General features: G+C 52.5%; 1 protein-coding gene across 24 annotated transcripts in view; it reads left to right on the top strand.

Annotated features, from left to right (window-relative positions):
- The window catches only part of TENM4 (teneurin transmembrane protein 4), a 1,939,017-nt gene that overhangs the window by 1,904,688 nt on the left and 14,782 nt on the right, over positions 1–19,547 (top strand). For all 24 annotated transcript variants that reach the window (XM_089331772.1, XM_089331875.1, XM_070076074.2 and 21 more), the window contains 4 exons: positions 6,444–6,616; positions 11,229–11,464; positions 15,734–16,030; positions 17,472–19,086. In XM_089331772.1, the coding sequence (XP_089187898.1) occupies positions 6,444–6,616; positions 11,229–11,464; positions 15,734–16,030; positions 17,472–19,086 (2,321 nt within the window). The remainder of the gene's footprint in view (positions 1–6,443; positions 6,617–11,228; positions 11,465–15,733; positions 16,031–17,471; positions 19,087–19,547) is intronic.

Raw genomic sequence — 19,547 nt, 5'->3', positions numbered from 1 at the left:
CTATATGAATCTTTTATGCATTTTCTTTCACTGTGCTCCAAAGATGCTTTGGGAAAATGGAGCAAAGCAAAATCCGAGGCAGGAGATAATGAGAAGCCATTCATCTGGTCCTCTGTATCCTTGCCCCGAAACTGGGGGAGGAAGGTGGCATTTTTGCCAAGTCGGTTACAGCAGAGGCAAAGCAACACATCTGGAAGATAAAATGGTCCATCTTCTTGACCCTCTAGAGCTTTGCAAACAGTTTCTTCTCTAACACAGCAAAGAACCTAAAGATTTTGACTTGCAGTAGCATCATTGTATGCACAGCTTGATGAAAGAATACGTTGAGGTCAGACATACCTGACTTGGAACTGATGCTCCTCCCCTAGCTGTGTGATCTTAAGCCAGTTACTTACCCTCTCTGAACCTCATCTCTACCATATGTGAAGTGTTGACAATAATGCCCATCTTGGAAGATGGTTCTGGGCTTGGTGCTACATCCATAGAAGGTACTCTGTTAGCGAACTTCCCCTTCCTTAGATGCAAGGAAGGTTAAGTAAGTGAAGATCATGGTTGCTCTCCATCCATGTCTTCAAATGAAATCTATAGTAATATCTACAATTTATCATTGTTCAACAAATATGTATAGAATATTTCTACGTGCTGGGTACTGAGAATACAGAAAAGGTTCCTGTCCTCATGGAGCTTGTATGCCAGCAGGAAGAGACAGACAGCAAGCAAGTAAACAAATGAAGATGAGACCATAAGCTAATGCAAAGAGCTGGGAGGACCTGCTGTTTTAGGGTTGTTGGTCGGCGAAGTTCTCACTGAAGGGAGAGTGTTTGAACTGAAACATGAATGATGAGAAGACCTGGCCATGCTAGCATCGGAGGGGACAGAGCTGTGCAAAGTGTGAGCACCCAAGCCTGGACAGAGCTTGGTATCTTGGGGGACAGAAGCAGCCACAGTGGAACTCAGGAGATCCAGAGGAGTGAGGTGTGAGGTGAAGTCAGCAAGGCAGGCAGGGAAGAGTTGGTCGTTCGGTCATCCTTGGGTGCCATTCCTGAGCATGCGCGGGCCGCAGGGCACACCAAGTGCTGGGGCTGCAGCAGCGAGCCCAGGAAGTTCCTGTCCTCCGCGAGGACAGCTGCCTGGGGTCCTGAAGGCCCTGGGAGGAGGCTTGCCTTTCATTATAGCTATGTTCCCTCTTTGGGTCTTCCCGGTGTGAGGCAGGTCTTGTCATCCTCACTCATAGACAGGGAACAAAGGCTCCCTGCGGGGATGTTCTATAGCCCGCCTTAAATCACACAAGGGCTTGATGGTTGGCAGACAGAACCATCAGCACCCACCAGAGCTTGGATTCACAGCCCAGCCCAGCTGTCTCCAGGCCTCCCAGGGTAACTGCTCCCTGCATTCCTCTTGGTCAGAAGAAAGGAGAATTCACCAGGGCTGTGTACATTTCCCTGATTAAACCCGTGACACATGTGATTAAACCATTGTCCAGAAGTCACTGAGTCCATGAGACAGCCGCCTGGAGTCCCGAGGGCACAGAGCTGCTTCGGGCTCCCTGCACCCTGCTGGGGCAGCCCTTGGCCACCCTGTGGCAGGGCAGAAAGAGTTACACAGAGCACGTGCAGCAGCGGGCTCAGAGTCCTGTGCATGGGCTGCTCCTGTCCTGGCCACGCACAGTCAGAAAGAGCCATGTCTGCTGGGACAGCACATACGGATAAAGCAGCAGAGAGAGCCAGTGGCGTTTCTTGAGCTCTGGGAAGTACTGGAATGAATGAATAGGAGACAACGTCCTACAAATTGGTTGTGCTATTTGATGTTCACTTAATTAAGACATTCAGTCCTTCTAATGGAAGACGTGAGGAGTGGAAATTACTGGTTTGGGTCGTCTCATAGAAAATGAAAACCAGATCTTGAAGGCATGGGGCCTTTTTATTGTATCTTCTTCAGGCTCAATTTAATTATGCATTACAGGCTACCTTCAATAGTAATTACCATTGTCAGCCTCAATCCCAAATCTTCTCTCTGCCTCGGAGACCGAGACTCCAGGGAGGAGCCGATGGGGCTGCTGAAGCATCACTGAGTGCGAGAAGTTGGTGCTGTGTTTGTGCGTTCAGCACATGCTCTTCCCTGCCCACTGTGTGTCAGCCTTCTGCCGGCTGGCGGGCGGTGGCGTGTGAATGAATGGTGGTCTGTCCGGCCCCTCAAGCCCCGTCCTGCGCTCATGCATTTGTTCAGCCAGCAGTCCCTGCCTGTTTCTCCACACCATCCCAGTGCCACGAATCCAAGGGGACCTGAGAGCCAGTCCTCCAGCGCCACCCTGCTGGCGGTGGCGGAATCCAGGCAGTGTGAATCCAAACTCCCAAGCTGGTGCTTTGACACCATAGGTGTGTCCTGACCTCAGGCGCCCACTGTCCCAAGAGGGGTACGGCTTGCACAGCAGCCCCGCAGCCCCAGGGAAGGAGTCTAGAACAGAAGTGGGCGCTGAGAGCCATGGGGAGAAGGGCAGGTGAGACCAGCAGGGCTTTAAGAGGTGGCATTGGACTAAGGCCTTGTTAGAGGTGGTATTGAAGCGACACCTGACCCCTCATCCCTAACCACTCCATGAATTCTCTGTAAGACTAAAACTGCTCTGTGAGTGTTGTGTGTGGTATAATAAGACCTTGCTTATGTGGTCAGGTCAGGAAATTAATTAGCTTGAGTAACCATCTGTGGATAAAGAGTATACACCAAGGCAACAGGTGCTCAAGGAATCAGACTTGCGCAGCATACCCGTCCTGTCCTGTTCAACTTGGACTGAAACAGACCTCTCTGTGGACTTGAAGGAAGGCTCAGGGAGCCAGCGTTCTGGTGGCCGCCTCCCATATGGGAGCGCCTGGATTGAGTCTGGGCTCCTCTACTGCAAAACAGTGTCCCACTACTGCGCCTGGAAAGGCAGCAGGTGGTGGCTCCAGTACTTGGGTCCCTGCCACCCTCAGGAGAGACCCGGAAAGAGTACCAGGTTCTTGGCTTCGGCCCTGACCGAGCTGTTGTCAGCATCTGGTGAATGAAGCCATCAGTGTAGGGTCTCTCCCTCTGCCTCTCCCCTGCCCACTGTCACTCTACCTTTCAAATAAACAGATCTCTTTTTCTAAAAAAAAAAAAATATATATATATATATATGGCTCAGGATCTACCAGGACTCAGAATAATCATGAACCAGAGGTATAATTAAGATGGCCAGGGTTGGCCGGCGCCGCGGCTCACTAGGCTAATCCTCCGCCTGTGTCACCGGCAACCCGGGTTCTAGTCCCGGTTGGGGTGCTGGATTCTGTCCCGGTTCTCCTCTTCCAGTCCAGCTCTCTGCTGTGGCCTGGCAGTGCAGTGGAGGATGGCCCAGGTCCTAGGGCCCTGCACCAACATGGGAGACCAGGAGGAAGCACCTGGCTCCTGGCTTCGGATCAGAGCAGAGCGCCAGCACGGCCACTTGGGGGGTGAACCAATGGAAAAAGGAAGACCTTTCTCTCTGTCTCTCTCTCTCACTATCTAACTCTGCCTGTCAAAAATAAATAAATAAATAAATAAGATGACCAGGGCAAAATTAGTCTGTAAGATCTTGATTTTTAGCTCATAAACTTGAGACACCCTAGTAGTATTTTGCTGAAAAGGCCTGGAAATGCTAACAGTAGCTTGTACTGTAAGCAAAACTCTCCTATAAATGCCAGTTATGTAAAAGGCCCACTTCCCCAAGACAGCCATGTTCAAGAGCTTTGCACAGGGGCCAGCACTGTGAGATAGCAGGTAAAGCTGCTACCTGCAACACCAGCATCCCCTGTGGGCGCTGGTGCGAGTCCTGGCTGTTCCACTTCCAATCCAGCTCCCTGCTACTGGCCTGAGACAAGCGAAGATTGCCTGAGTGTTTGGGCTCCTGCACCCAGATGGAGCCCCTGGCTCCTGGCTTCTGCCTGGTCCAGCCCTGGCCATTGTAGCCATCTGGGGAATGAACCAGCTGATGGAAGACCTTTCTCTCTGTGTCGCTCCCTTTCTCTGTTACTCTGACTTTCAAATAAATCTTAAAAAAAAAAAAGAGCTCTGCACAGCATGACAAGTTGCTACAGCTCTCTGCTGACTATGAAAAGCATCCTTGTTTAGTACAGAAAATCATAGAACTATAAAATACAGATTAAGCTATAAAATCACCTGCAATTCTGCCTCCCAGAAAAAGCCACGGTAAACATTTTTGTGAATTTCCTGCCCGTTTGAACATTTCCTTGGAGGCATCAGGTAATGACTCAAGTACTTGGGTCCCTGCCACCCATATGGGCGACCTGGATTGGGTTCCTAGTTCCTGGCTTCAGCCTGGCCCAGCCCAGTCTATCCCAGCATGTGAGGAGTAAACCACTGAATCAAAGAGCTTTCTCTCTTTCCTCCTTCCCCTTTGTCCCTTCCAAATAAATAAAATAAATCTTTATTGAAAGACAATTACCATCACCTTTAATGCGGCAAAGCATACCGAAGATTGCTATGCTGAGGGTAGGTGCCTGTGCAGGCACAGACCACGTGGGCCGATGGCCAATGTGCAGCACACTGTGTGACCTTGGCGGGAAATTGCTCAGCAGAACTCCTAGTCTCCCCTGAATTGCAGAACCAGGAGTCCCAGCAAGACGCCAGGCCCGGCTGAAGGAGGACAAGAACCAGAGCAGAGCTGAACCCTCGCACCCGTCATTTTACCTTTGTTAAAGCACCATAGGGACCCAGAGGCCAGCTTTGCCCCAGAAGCAAATGGGCCATAAAAATAGCCCAGTGGGGAGCCCCAGACATTCAAGGGTACTCCCAAAAACTCATGGCAAAATGGAATTTAAAAGTGTTTATTTTGCTACAAGACTTTTTTTTTAAATCCATGCACAATTTTTCAAACTACATATTTTTCCTGAACTTCATGAAGACCCCTTGTGTGCGTGGGTTTCAGAATTTTCTGCATCAAAATAATCTTTCAATTCTATTTTGCCGTGAGTTTTTGGAAATTCCCTCACATACGCTGCACTCCACACCGCTACCTTGCATGTGAGCAGAAGCCAGAAATACTGACGTGTCAATGGAGCACTTTTCTCCATTGACACACGCGTCCAAAAAGGGTACCCATGCCTGCCTCTCTATACTCCAGCCTCCCCTAATTCAAGAGGGTGATTTAAATGTTGGGCAGCCTGCCTCCTGCTGTGGGATGGAGAGAGGCCAGTGGAGGTGGGGGAGCAGAAAGATCTGAGTTTGGATTTTGATTCTGTCACCCTTATCAGCTGTGTGACCCTGCACAGGTGACTTCGCTTCTCTGAGCCACAGTTTCTGAGACTTCTCCTAAAAGGAGTTGACCGTCATCCCTCCGTGTCCTCGGAGGACTAGTTCAGGAGCCCCCAAGGATGTCATGATCTACAGAGCCTCAAATCCCTTACATAAAATGGTCTAGTATTTTCGTATAAGTGACACACACCCTCCCATATACTGCACTTTAAGTCACCAATAGAGTTTCTGTAATTCCTGAGACAGTGTAAATGCTATGTAAACAGTTGTCACATTGTCACAGTGTAGGGAGTTAGGACAAGAGCAAAGTCTGCCCAGGGATTACAGGCACAATTACTTTGATCCACATGTTTTCAGTCCACAGTTGGTTGACCTTGCAGACACGGAAGCAGCAGGTGTGGGGGGTGCCTACCCTTTTAGATGGGAAAATGTAGTGAGGATGACATAAAAGAACACATGAGAAGCAACTAGTAGCATGCCCAGCACACTGTTGGTGCACAGTGATGGTAGGCACTTCTCTGTCCTCAGGGGGATGATCAAGATTCATTTGGGATGCTTTGGAAAGCCCATGCCACAGTGAAGCTGTGGACGCTGGGAGCCACAGGTGTAACGGTGATTGCTGCAGCTGTGGAAACTGGGAGGGCGGGGTCACAAGAATTCCCCTTCCAGCCCGAGTCCTGTCTTCAATTTAGAGGCTTTGCCCAGGATCTGGAGCATCCAGTCTCTGGTGTTTGTCAAGAAACGCCTCTAGAACGAGTTCTGGGGGAGTGTGCAGAGCGTGTTGAAGCATGGGGTTTGACTACAGCACTTCTGGTCTGTGGTCTCATTATGCACCCCTGCCATCTCCCCCCTCCCCCACCCCTGTTCTCTTCCCCTTCCTTGGTGGGGGAATTCTAGTCTGCTTCTCACAATAATCCGGGCAGGGGGCTGTGTCCACCATTTGAATCAGGAAAGAAAGATTCAAGAGGGGTACAGCATGGTCCTGCAATCAGGTATCAGCAGGTGGAATCAGACTCTGCAAACTCTGTGTCCAGCCCGAGCAGGAGACGCAGGAGACAGGAGGGGAAAAGGACCTGACCAGAAAGGAAAGCCAAACACGCCAAAACCATGGCAGAATGTGCTGTGTTCCCGCCGTGGCACCTTGCTATTGCCGACACTCAGTGCTACCCCTCGGTTTCCAGGTACGACAGCTTTGGCCGCCTGACAAACGTGACCTTCCCCACCGGCCAGGTGAGCAGTTTCCGAAGTGATACAGACAGCTCCGTACACGTGCAGGTAGAGACCTCCAGCAAGGATGACGTCACCATAACCACCAACCTGTCGGCTTCGGGTGCCTTCTACACACTGCTGCAAGGTGAGCCGTGTGGGGGTCTGGGAGGCAGAGGGCAGGGACAACGCTCTTGGAGGAGGATGACGGGGAAAGCAAGCATCTGCAGGAGCTGCCCAGGAACCGGCACGCGTTGCACCTGCTTTCTCCCTGCATTGCCACCTCATTCACAACACGCACCAGCCTGAGTCCTGGGGCTTCTCTGCAGAAGCTTCAGTGCAGTCTCCATTGTCCCATCCCATTATCATCAGAACAAAGGGGAGAGAACCCATTAGCTGCTAATCCAGGTGACCTTCCAGTCTGGCCATTCTGCCAGCTCTTGGAGCAAAAGGCTTGTGCTCAGGCTGGGGCCGGTGAGGACGAAGGGCAGAAGTGATTACACCTGATTACGAAAAGGACTTGGGCAGGGGCAGGTCCTTCCTGAAGCGCAGGTGAGGTGTGTGCCCCTGCTCGGAATCCACAGAAAAGAGACGCCCTCCGCTTCCATCCACGCATCCTGGTGTCTTTTAGCGTTGGGCGAATCACGGTGGTGACATCTTGCTGTGACGGGTCTGCCTCCGTTGTTCTTATGGGGCACAGTGAGGCAGAGCAGGGTTTGCAAGCAAGAACTAAGCCATCCCTGCAGCCAGTCTTCCTATCTGCCAGGTGGCTCCTTGCACTCCTAAAGGCTTTGGCCCAGAGCAGGCACAGGACACTGGGCTGGGAGCCAGCGGCCCCAGTTCTAGCTCTGACTCCGCTGCCATAGCCCCCACTGTGGCCCTCGGTATTTTTCTTTGGGGAAAGCAAACAGGCTGAAGCTGTGTGAAACAGTGGGGCTGGTCCAAAGAGCAGGCGTTCTGGGTAGACCCGGGGCCCCTGTGCCGATCCCTCCCAGTGTGCGTTGCATGGAATCACTCCTCTTCTTGGAGCCTCAGTTTCTGCGTCTGGAAAATGGGGCTGAATCGGATGTGGGCACTTCAAAAAGTCGGCCCCACGATTTGCATGTACAAATTCCAGCAGCCACAGATAGACCACATGCAAAAGACGCGTGCCTGTACGGAGTACACGCAGACATTTTTCTTGTCATCATTCCCTAAACAGTACAGTGTAACAACCATGAGGAAACTTAAAAGTTCACCAAAAAAATAGAATTAAAAAATATACATGCACCCTGCCATGAAAAATATTGAAATCCATGCATAATTTTATCATTAGCTAATTTTCCATAAACTTTTTGAAGACCCCTCGTAATAGCTGCCTCCTCGGGCTACTCAGACAATCCATTGGGCCACACAGGTAAAGTGCCCAGCACGTGTCAGGCCGGTGGCACTGCTCAATAAGTACCTATCAGATTGATTAAGTAATCAATTAACTAGCAAGCAGTTTGATTTGCCATGCGGAAACAAGGTACACGCTTACCCACCACCCCTTGGATACCCTTATGTAGTCTTTCAGAGAACTCGAAGAATGAATGGGGTTCACAGAGAAAGTAGAACCAAGTCCTGGACTCCTTCCTCACCGTGCACCTGCAGGAGTGGGCTGGGATGCACTCCAGGAATGCGTACAGGGTCTTGGTCAAACACAGGAGCCACTTGCCAGCCTGCCAGGGTCCTGCCCGGCCAAGGACAGCAGAGTCACTAATATCCTTGGCATCTTGTCCTCGGGGTCTGTTTTCTTCCCTGGAGTTCAAAAACATCTCACCCATCCACTCCATCCTGCCAAACTGGCTGCTGGTCTTTCTCTCAAAGGGGGTGCAGGCGGTCTTACATTTGGACAGCTCTTTTTTTCTTGTTAATCCCCAAGTGCCACATTCCTCAGCTTTAAAATGTGCCAGCAGTTTAATAACAGCTTTTCAGGTTGAGGGGGAAAACAGAGTAGATTGTAAGGCACCATCCAGTTTCACAAACACTAAGAAGTGAAGAGGAAAAGCCCATCTTGGAGCCAGCAAACACAGTACCTGACTTTTCCTCCTTGGCACCTCTGCAAGACCCCTTTCTTTCTTGTGCACCTGGCCTGGCTGCCGAGCTCCGGGGCCACCTCTGCGGAGTCTCTGTGAAAAGCTCTTCGGTTTCATCTTATGCCTGAACTACGGGAAGTGATAAGAAGTGGCTACTAATGAGCCGCGGCCGTGGGAAGTCACAGCCCGCGTTAGATGGGCGCCGTTGGCCACGGGGCTCTGCAGATGCTGCTGCATCCGCAGTCGCCGGTAATGGACGCATGTGGATTCAGCAAGCAGCGGCTTGGAGGGAGAAATTGACACAGGCTCTTTCACTCTGCAAAGCAAGTAAAAGGGAGATTGTCTGGGAATAACGCATGGCAAGGTTGAGACAGATTTTAGAAGGGTGTGTGTGTGAGAGAGAGAAGGGGAGAGGGAGGGAGGCAGAGGGGAGGGAATAAGAGGGAGGAGCCCGGTTGGTGCCATTCTAGCAGGGAAGATTGGGTAAGGGTTTCCCGGGAAAGCTACAACCTAACTGCTTTGCATAGCCTGGAACATATCTCGTTCAATCCAGCAAATATTCACTGAGCACATACACTCAAAAAATAATAATCGCTAACATTTTGGGGCACTTACTAACTACAAAGTCTTTTTTTTTAGCATCTTCCATTCATAGACCTATTTAATTCTCACAGCAAGCCTACAAGGCCGGTGTCTCTCCTACCTCTGTTTTCAGTGAAGGCAATGCGGGTTCAGTAGCCTGTCCCAAGTCACAGCTAAAAGGCTCTTTGGCTCCAAATAGGCTCTCAGACTCACTCTTTTAACTGCTTACCTAAAAGTAGTAAGAGCCTTTATTTGTTAAAGGACCATGATCAGTACTAGAAAAGCTCACCGTGGCCGGTGTGTGAAATGGGGTGGTAGAGATAGGAGAGACAAGAGCTACGCGTGACAGCGAGTGACACAGTGCCAGGTGTGTCAAGCTTGTGCTGGCTGCCTCACTTAGGGCTTCCTGAAAGCCAGGTGCAGCTCTTAGCTCTTCCTACCAGTTATTCACTAGAGACGCTGGCACCCCTATAGAAAGTCATTGTGCAAGGGCACGGGTATGATCCCCAGTGCACAGGCCAAGCAACAGGGCCAGGCCACGGTCTGAGAGCTGGAACTTGAACCTGCGCAGCATGGCTCCAGAGGCCGTGTTTCTGATGCCTGGGTAGTAGTGCCTCTCACAGGCCGCGCTTGGGTATTTGAGATTTGTTGGGTAATGCTTCTCCAGTGCAAGACCCCTGATGAGGCCCCCGTCACTGCTAAGGAGCACATAGGAGACAGTAGCGTGTCTTCCAGCCAGACGAGCAAGGAAGCTTCTGGAAAGCGGTGAGGTTTGCACAAAGCCTTGAAGGAAGGACTTGAGTGAGCGTTTGCCCAGGCGAGGGGCGGTGGGGACAGAGGGTGCAGTGACGAAGGGTGACAGCAGAGAGCTCAGCCAGACTCCGAGGCCTGGTTCCTACCTCCAGACGAGAACTCCATGTCCCCAGACTCTTCTGGCTAAGATCCAAATGAAAATGTTTTCATCATATTTAAATGTTCAAATCAGATGTGTTTTTAAATCATCATATGTACAGGACAAGCATATAAAATATATGCAGTTTATATGTATTTTCTGTGTGTGTGTGTGTGTGTATATATATATATAATAAACAGACACAGTGGGGAGAGCATTCTGTCAGTGACTTAAACACTGGAGCTGTTTTTCACCTTGTTACACGTTTTTACGTCATTACCCTAGGGTATATCAAGAGCCTTAGAAACATTCAACCCTTGACTCCAATAATCCCACTTTCAGAGGCCTAATTTGGTTAAATAATACAAAATGAAGACATCAACTTATCCTTGAAAAAACACTATAATTTAGCTATCATTCACATACTATAAAGCTCAGTGACTGTTAGTATATTTACAAAGTTGTGTAACCAACACCACTTTCTAATTCTGGACCCTTTCTATGACCCAGAAAGAAATCCCACACCCCGTTCGCCCTCTCTCCTCATCCACACTTGGCCCTGGCAGCCACCAACCTGCTTTGTGTCCCTGTGGAGTGACCTATTCTGGACACATCCTGTAAATGGACTCATAAAACAGGGGGCCTTTCTGTCTGATTCTTACCCTAGTGTAATGTTTAAAATGCATTTACTTGTAATGTGGATTGTGATTGTGTAAAACTAGAAATAAACTAGATATCTGTTTAAGGCTTGGTTTAATAGAGTATGTCTATACAATAGAATACTATTCAGTCATGAAAGTACATTTTTATGAAAAATATTTAATGACAGTATAATACATTGACCAATGGGATACTCCATTAACCACTACATTAAGCTATAAATGCTTTGGGAAATATCCTAAAAACCATAAGCCAATAAAACACCTCCAGGAAGCTTTTGAGGGGTACTGAGGTTATAGATCTCCATATACCAGGGATCTTCCAGAAGTTCATGGAAAATGTGTCTTATGAAAAAAAAAAAAAAAAAGCATGGGTTTCAATTGATGCTTCAAAATCCACTTATCCTGTAATTCTTTTTCTACAAACTTCATGAAGTACCCTTGTAGGTTCCTGGTCTTCTTCAGGGGTAGCATCTTGCTTCTGTAGTTAGAAAGGACAAGATTTCAGATGCACACCACTGCCCCCATCCCAGTGCCTCCTGAGCAGTCTTTGTGTCTCCTGTCCCTCAGACCAAGTCCGCAACAGCTACTACATCGGGGCCGATGGCTCCCTGCGGCTGCTGCTGGCCAATGGCATGGAGGTGGCCCTGCAGACCGAGCCACACCTGCTGGCGGGCACCGTGAACCCTACCGTGGGCAAGAGGAACGTCACCCTGCCCATCGACAATGGCCTCAACCTGGTGGAGTGGCGGCAGCGCAAGGAGCAGGCTCGGGGCCAGGTCACTGTCTTCGGGCGCCGGCTGCGGGTGAGCGAGGCCTCTGGAGGCGGCTGCATCCCTGGGGGGGCGGGGGGGGGGGCATGGGGGATTGCGGGGACAGGCCTGGAGAACTGAACTCTGCTTCTGAGACTCTCCCTGGGACCTCAGTTCCCGCCTCTGAAAAGGGGGACACCTGAACACCAGAAGCCGGGGAGTAAGAGCTCGGGGGTATCTTTTCAGTTTCACCTTCTAGAAAGATCGCCGGCCATGGTGTTAGCCCAGTCTGGGCCGAGTTTCCCATTCCTCTTCATCCCCAAGTGAACTTGGGCAAGTCTGGGTCAATGAGACCGATTTCACCAGCTGACACCAGGATGAGAGGCACCACATACAGTGTCTCACACCAAGAGCCTTGTGCGCTAGCTGCTCTGGTCATTGCTACGGCTGTGATTGTTGCCACCATGGCTGGGCTGGGCTGCCCTGAGCCACGGTCTCGCCCTTCCTCGGCACAGCCTCGGCTGCTAATGGAGTGCCAGGGCCTCTCCAAGGCTCCCATTGCCTGGGTCTGGCCCCGCGGCCTGGCATTTCAGAGCACTTGTCAAGATGTCAGATCCTGAAGCAGGGGCCGCTCTGCCTCATTTCTCATGTTCCTGTGGACGGTGGCCTCTGCTCCAGTTTCTTTTCTGGCTTTTTTATTTTTTTAAGATTTTGTTGTTGTTCTTGTTTTTTGAAAGTGAAATTACAGAGCGAGAGATTGAGATCTCCCATCTGCTGGTTCACTTCCCAAATGGCCACAATGGCCAGGGCTGGGCCAAGCCAAAGCCAGGAGCCCAGATCTCCATCCAGGTCTCCCATATGGCTGCGGGAGCCCAAGCACTTGGGCCATCTTCTGCTGCTTTCCCAGGTGCATTAGCAGGGAACCGGCTCAGAAGTGGAGCCGCCGGGACTCGAACTGATGCTATCGGGAATGCCAGCCAGCATCATGGGTGCTGGCTTAACCAGCTGTGGCACAGCACCAGCCCAGCACCCAGCTTCCTTTCCCTCTAGCTTCAGAAGAGCAGGTGGCAGGCAGAATGACTCGGGCTGGCTTGCGGTGTGCATCTTACAGATGCCAGGTGCCCAGCAGGCCCTCACTGAGCTGAGGTGCAGCACGGTGCTGAGCTAGGTGTGCCCTACATTCTCACAGCTGCAGGAACATCCTCGTAGCAACCCAGCCCCACGCCCCTGCGTTCCTTCCTCCTTCAGGAGAGAAAGTTCACCTGAGCCCCTCTTTTGTGCACAAGGCAACCACAGTCCAGAGAGGGTAGGAGTTTTTCCAGAGTCACACAGCTAAGCAGCAGTAAAGACAAGAAAATAGAGCCACAGCAGACCTAGAAATGTGAAGTGGCTTATCCACTTCCACACCACCAGGACCCAGAAAGCCAGGCTGGCTCTGCTTCCTGAACAGCCAGGAGCGGTGCCAAGGACTCTGGCAGTGGAGAAAACAGCCTCCCACGAGCTCCCTAGAAGGCTTGGCCATCTCTGTCCTCTGTGGCCTGCCACCATCCGTGGCCTCGCTGAGCGCCCTGTCTGGATTCTCAGCACCCATGAGGCAGGGTGCTGACCGGGGACTTTGGCCTGGCTTGCATTCCTGCTGTGCCGCCTGTGTAGTACTGAGCTCCTTCTCTGAGCCCGAGGCTCCTCTGCAGAAACCACCTAAGACGTTCAGAGGGCCTGGCCCGGCGCCACTGCCGGCTGCCGGTGCTCCACCAACGACACCCGTGAGTTCCAGTAGGATTTCCTCTCTGCAGCCTGAAGTGGACTCCAAGTTCCGCAGGGTTTCATCGGTCCCTCGCCCAGCCTGAGACCGATGATGTGCTAGACGGGTGGCCACATCTCCACGGCCTCCCAAGATAAATGACCACCCACGGTGGCAGCATGTGGAATTAGAACGAGAGCCGAGCGTGCCTTCCCCTAATAGAGCTCATTTTTTATACAGCTGGGAACTTTTTTAATAAAGAAAGATGTAAAATAATCTCATTGCCGCCACGGCCGAACACAGGAAGCATTAGGCGATTCCCCAGTGAGCTGCTTAATTCAATTTTATTAATTTTGCCACGGAGGTGCAGCTCTCCTTAACTTGGGGTCCTCCAGGGGGTGAGGGGCAGTGGCACCGCCTGGGAAGGATGGGAGGCTTTGGGGGCCCCCGGCACTATTGCTGGTGCAGCCCCTCGCTCTCCCTTTGCCTGCTCTGCAAAAAACACAGCTTCAGCCTGCGCCACCTCTGATTTGTCCCTGGAATTGTCTGCCACCCTGTCTGTGCTTCTGCAATTGTGTTTGATGACCCCAGGCTTCTCTGAGCAGACCAGTCACCACTAACCTCGACATCTCCTCACCATCGTCAGCAATCTGTATCCTCAAGGCCTGAGAGTTTGTACGGGGAGGAGGAGGAGACACGCAGCTCTCTCCCTCTGAGAAGGGGCTTGACCGTTGGCTCTCACTTCCAGGAAATGATTGTAGTCATTTATGTGGCGCCTTCTGCATGCTTCGTTCTCTGCTAGGTGGTGCATTCAAGTTTCTTCAGTTCACACAGGGAGAAACTGAGATGCAGGGGAGGGCAGGCACTGCCCACAGTCTCAAGGAACAGCTGCTCATGGGAGTGGGGAGGGGAACTGGAATCCCGGCCTTAATACTGAGGCTAGCACCCTTTTCATTTCCAACCAGACAGGCCCCCAGGGCTCTTTCATTGCATCCGGCCTCACGTGCCCTTCTGCTTCATGTGAATGAATTCTCTGCTTTCCTCTTGGGTCTTCTTTACGACTTGTCAGACTTAAGCAGTGGGGAGCCATTGTTGTGCCATAGCTGGTAAAGCTGCCACCTGTAGTGCCAGCATCCCATATGGGCACTGTTTCAAGTCCCAGCTGTTCTACTTCCAATCCAGCGCCTTGTTAATGTACCTGGGAAAAGCAGTGGAGGATGACCCAAGTGCTTGGACCCCTGCCACCCACATAGGAGACCCAGAAGAAGTTCCTGGCTCCTGGCTTTGGCCTGGCCCCGCCCCAGCCATTGTGGCCATCTGAGGAGTGAACCACCAAAAGGAAGACCTCTCTCTCTCTCTCTAACTCTGCCTTTCAAATAAACAAAATAAATCTTACAGTGGAGCCAACACTGTGGCACAGCAGGTAAAGCTGCCACCTGCGGCACTGGCATCCCATATGGACGCCAGTTCAAATCCTGGCTGCTCCATTTCTGATACAGCTTCCTGCTAATGCACCTGGGAAAGCAGTGAAAGATGGCCCAAGTGCCTGGACCCCTGCCATTCATATGGGAGACCAAGAAGAAGCTCCTGGCTCCTGGCTCCTGGCTCCTGGCTTCAGCCTGGCCCAGCGCTGGCTGTTGTAGGACCTGTGTTTCTGCTTCAGAGTACCTGGCAGTGTTTGTGAGGCAGAAGGGGCAGAGCCAACCACAAAAACAGGCCCCTGAGTTGTATTTCTTTATTGAAATCTGACAGCCCCGACTTACTGCCGCCCCTGTGGAAGCCTGGTATTTCTGAGTGAAAGGAAACTGAGTTGTGTCCTGAGCTAGCAGCCCATGTGGAGGCTCCACAAGGGGCTGCCCGTCCTGAAGGCAGGAGCGAAGTGTCCCGAAGCTAGCAGTCAGCCCGTGGCCAGAGCAGCCACGCCAAACCCAGGCACCTCTGCCTCTCAGGGCCTCCAGGAGGAAGATGTCCCAGGAGGAGACGGAGGTGATGGAGAAGCCCTGGGGGTGGTGGCAAGGGCAGGAGAGCCTACCCAGGGCTTGGAAAGTCCAGAGCCCCCAAAAGGGCATGGCTGGGCCCGAGGACCACTGGGTGTTGGCCCGTTGCCATGGTGAGCTCCAAAGCCAGCCTCAGTCACGCAGCAGCCATGAGACCCAGAGCAAACGCCTGCATGTCCATGGGTTTGGTCTCCTTAGTGTCAAACTCGAGCAGTGTCTGTCCCAGGATAGATGGGTCAGGCCTGGAATAGCTGAGCCTTCATCTGCCTTCTTCTCTATGTCTCTCCCTGGGAAGCATCTCTTGAGGGTCACATGGACGATTTGCTCACACAACATCTGCATTGTCTGTATCCTCGCAACAGCCCTATGCAATTGGCATTACTATCCCGATTTTATAGATGAGGGAACTTTCCAGAGCTGACAAGTGACAGAGCCAGGACTCAAACCCATGTCTATTGATGCCCACGTCTGTGCTGCCTCCTCTGCCCAAGAGATTCTGGGCTCAGCCGAGAGCCAGGGTAGTCATTAGACCAAAGTTCTCAACGTGCAGATTAATTGTGTCTTTCCTCCCTTGCTCCTCTCTAGGTTCACAACCGAAACCTCCTGTCCCTGGACTTCGACCGCGTCACACGCACAGAGAAGATCTATGATGACCACCGTAAGTTCACCCTGCGGATCCTGTATGACCAGGCGGGCCGGCCCAGCCTCTGGTCACCGAGCAGCAGGTTGAATGGTGTCAATGTCACGTACTCCCCTGGGGGCCACATTGCCGGCGTCCAGAGGGGCATCATGTCTGAGAGAATGGAATACGACCAGGCAGGTCGCATCACGTCCAGGATCTTCGCTGATGGAAAGACGTGGAGCTACACGTACTTAGAGAAGGCAAGTGTCTACCTCCCCCCGGCCCTGGCCTTGCCATACAGAAGGTTCACCACTGTGATTCAACCCATGGCCAGGCCTAGCCTGGTCACCTCCATGGAATAGATCTTACCCGTGTGGCCCCCAAAAGGAAGCGTTCAGGAAAATCTGCCGCCCATAGCCAAAGGCTCCTAGGGAGTGTCTCATGGGGCCTGGGGATGGTTTGGAAAATAGCAGTCCTTCTAGGGCTAGTCCTGGGGCAGGAGAATGGGAAAGTCCTGCCTATAGCGATAGAGCTGGGCTCAGGCCTAAATACTACCAGACTTAGAGAGCAAGAGGGCAGGGCTGCTCCTGGGGCTAGGGCACATGGCATGACCCATCACAGAGATCCAGACAGAAGCCTGGGGATGAGTACGTACTGGGGAGGTCTTAACCCTGGGCCTTGAGTGCTGGGCACGGTCTTGAGTGCCCAGCACGGTCTTAGTGTATCCCTCCTGCTTCAGGGTAGGATTCAGTTCATCCCAGAGGCTGGGAATCAGGGAAGACCTCACATCACAAGTTGGCCCTAAATAAGTGAAAATGGTAGCTTTGATCCTCGATGCCTCCAGGCCTGTTATCTGCTGACTTTGCCCCCCAAGCAAGAGTCCACACTCCATGCCCCAGTTCTGGTACCCAGATCTCTGCTTTGTTGCTTGCTCCCAGGTACCTGCCCCAGGGCCCAGGCTGTCCTCTCTCCTGTGCTGAGTCTCTCAGAGAGTAATGTGATGCTGAGAGAGACCCTGGAGGCCATCCAGCACTGTGAAAATCCAACTCCAGGGTGGGGAGGGCTTTCCCAGGGCCACACAAGGAGTTCATTGTTACAAACCAGGTTTTCCCATTCCCATCACAGCCCACCCCACCCCAGGGCGGGCCTGTGGCCTATTAGCGCATAAATGACTGTGTAAAGTCATAAACAGCTTTCTTCTCAGACAAGGTCCTGATGCTGTAGGTCTAGGGAGTCAACAGAAGCTGTTCAGCGGGCAGAAGACATTGTCTTCTGTCTTTGCTGTGTTTTAGGGAACTCCTTCCCACTGGAATAGGAAGATTGATTTAATTTAAACAGTCCAGAGCAAGGAAGCCCGTAGGGACGCTGTTGCAAACACTCCAGGCCACACCCCCCTTTCACACACAAGTGGCAGGTGCATACCACACACAGGGGCAGACACACAAGGAGGCCCAGCACAGAAGTCCTCAGTGTTCTGGGGCCGCGGGCCCTGCCAGGCCAAGGAGTGGGAGCAGACCCTCCCCGCCGGCCCATTTGTCGCCTGCTTGCAGCTTTGTGTGGCGTGCTGGTTGGGCAGCGTGGTTGGGGCCTGGTTCAGGAGGACCACTGTTGTCCTTGCACTTTTGTTCCCTTGAGCCTGAGACCCACAGAACCGCCCCCCTCCCCAGCCTCCCTCACCCTTGGCCTTCCTCCACCCTGCAGTCCATGGTGCTGCTGCTGCACAGCCAGCGGCAGTACATCTTCGAGTTCGACAAGAATGACCGCCTGTCTTCCGTGACGATGCCCAACGTGGCCCGGCAGGCGCTGGAGACCATCCGCTCAGTGGGCTACTACAGGAACATCTACCAGCCCCCCGAGGGCAACGCCTCGGTCATCCAGGACTTCTCCGAGGACGGCCACCTCCTCCACACCTTCTACCTGGGCACAGGCCGCAGGGTGATCTACAAGTACGGGAAGCTGTCGAAGCTGGCCGAGACGCTGTACGACACCACCAAGGTGAGCTTCACCTACGACGAGACGGCGGGCATGCTGAAAACCATCAACCTGCAGAACGAGGGCTTCACCTGCACGATCCGCTACCGTCAGATCGGGCCCCTCATCGACCGGCAGATCTTCCGCTTCACCGAGGAGGGCATGGTCAACGCCCGCTTCGACTACAACTATGACAACAGCTTCCGGGTGACCAGCATGCAGGCCGTGATCAACGAGACCCCGCTGCCCATCGACCTGTACCGCTACGACGACGTGTCGGGCAAAACCGAGCAGTTTGGGAAGTTCGGGGTCATCTACTATGACATTAACCAGATCATCACCACGGCGGTCATGACCCACACTAAACACTTCGACGCCTACGGCAGGATGAAGGAGGTGCAGTATGAGATCTTCCGCTCGCTCATGTACTGGATGACCGTGCAGTATGACAACATGGGGCGGGTGGTGAAGAAGGAGCTGAAGGTGGGGCCCTACGCCAACACCACCCGCTACTCCTACGAGTACGACGCCGACGGCCAGCTGCAGACGGTCTCCATCAACGACAAACCGCTCTGGCGCTACAGCTATGACCTCAACGGGAACCTGCACCTGCTGAGCCCGGGGAACAGCGCCCGGCTCACCCCGCTGCGCTACGACCTCCGGGACCGCATCACCAGGCTGGGCGACGTGCAGTACAAGATGGACGAGGACGGCTTCCTGCGGCAGCGGGGAGGCGACGTCTTTGAATACAACTCAGCAGGCCTGCTCATGAGGGCCTACAACCGGGCCGGCGGCTGGAGTGTCAGGTACCGCTACGACGGCCTGGGCCGGCGCGTGTCCAGCAAGAGCAGCCACAGCCACCACCTGCAGTTCTTCTATGCAGACCTGACCAACCCCACCAAGGTCACCCACCTCTACAACCACTCCAGCTCTGAGATCACGTCCCTCTACTACGACCTGCAAGGCCACCTCTTTGCCATGGAGCTGAGCAGCGGCGACGAGTTCTACATCGCTTGCGACAACATCGGGACCCCCCTTGCCGTGTTCAGCGGAACAGGCTTGATGATCAAGCAGATCCTCTACACGGCCTATGGGGAGATCTACATGGACACCAACCCCAACTTCCAGATCATCATCGGCTATCACGGCGGCCTCTACGATCCGCTCACCAAGCTCGTGCACATGGGCCGCCGGGACTACGACGTGCTGGCCGGACGCTGGACCAGCCCCGACCACGAGCTCTGGAAACACCTCAGCAGCAGCAACGTCATGCCGTTCAACCTGTACATGTTCAAAAACAACAACCCCATCAGCAACTCCCAGGACATCAAGTGCTTCATGACAGGTGAGCACAGGGCTCCCTCGGAGCCGGGGAGGACCCAGTCGATGGCTCTGGTCATCTGGCGGGACACCTCCCTTGAGAAAGCTGCCATGGGGTGGTGGGAAACATGGACCTTCCCTGAGTTTGGCATTTGCCAACGTGTATTTGAAAAATCACTAGTTCGGAGAATACTCGGGGTGGGTGGGGATGGTCCTGGCATAAAAGCAATTTGACAGAGCTGCTACCATTTTAAAATTTTCATGATACATTTCAGTTTATGAAAGGCTCTGAGAAGTCCTACAGTAAAAACTGTCTAATATACTTACTCACTGTTTCTCAAGCTCACCTGACCGTGAAACCCTTTTTTTCACCATGAAATTCCAATATCTCACTTTGGGAGTTTCTGACATAGAGATTGAGCTGGCCATGAATTCCTGATAAGTTGGGTTAAGGTATGGCTGAAACAGACAAATAAAAACAATTCT

The sequence above is a fragment of the Oryctolagus cuniculus genome, chromosome 1 (assembly GCF_051225735.1).
Source record: "Oryctolagus cuniculus isolate XC-2025 breed Fujian yellow rabbit chromosome 1, ASM5122573v1, whole genome shotgun sequence".
Lineage (NCBI taxonomy): Eukaryota > Metazoa > Chordata > Mammalia > Lagomorpha > Leporidae > Oryctolagus > Oryctolagus cuniculus.
This window is presented reverse-complemented; position numbering and strand designations above follow the sequence as displayed.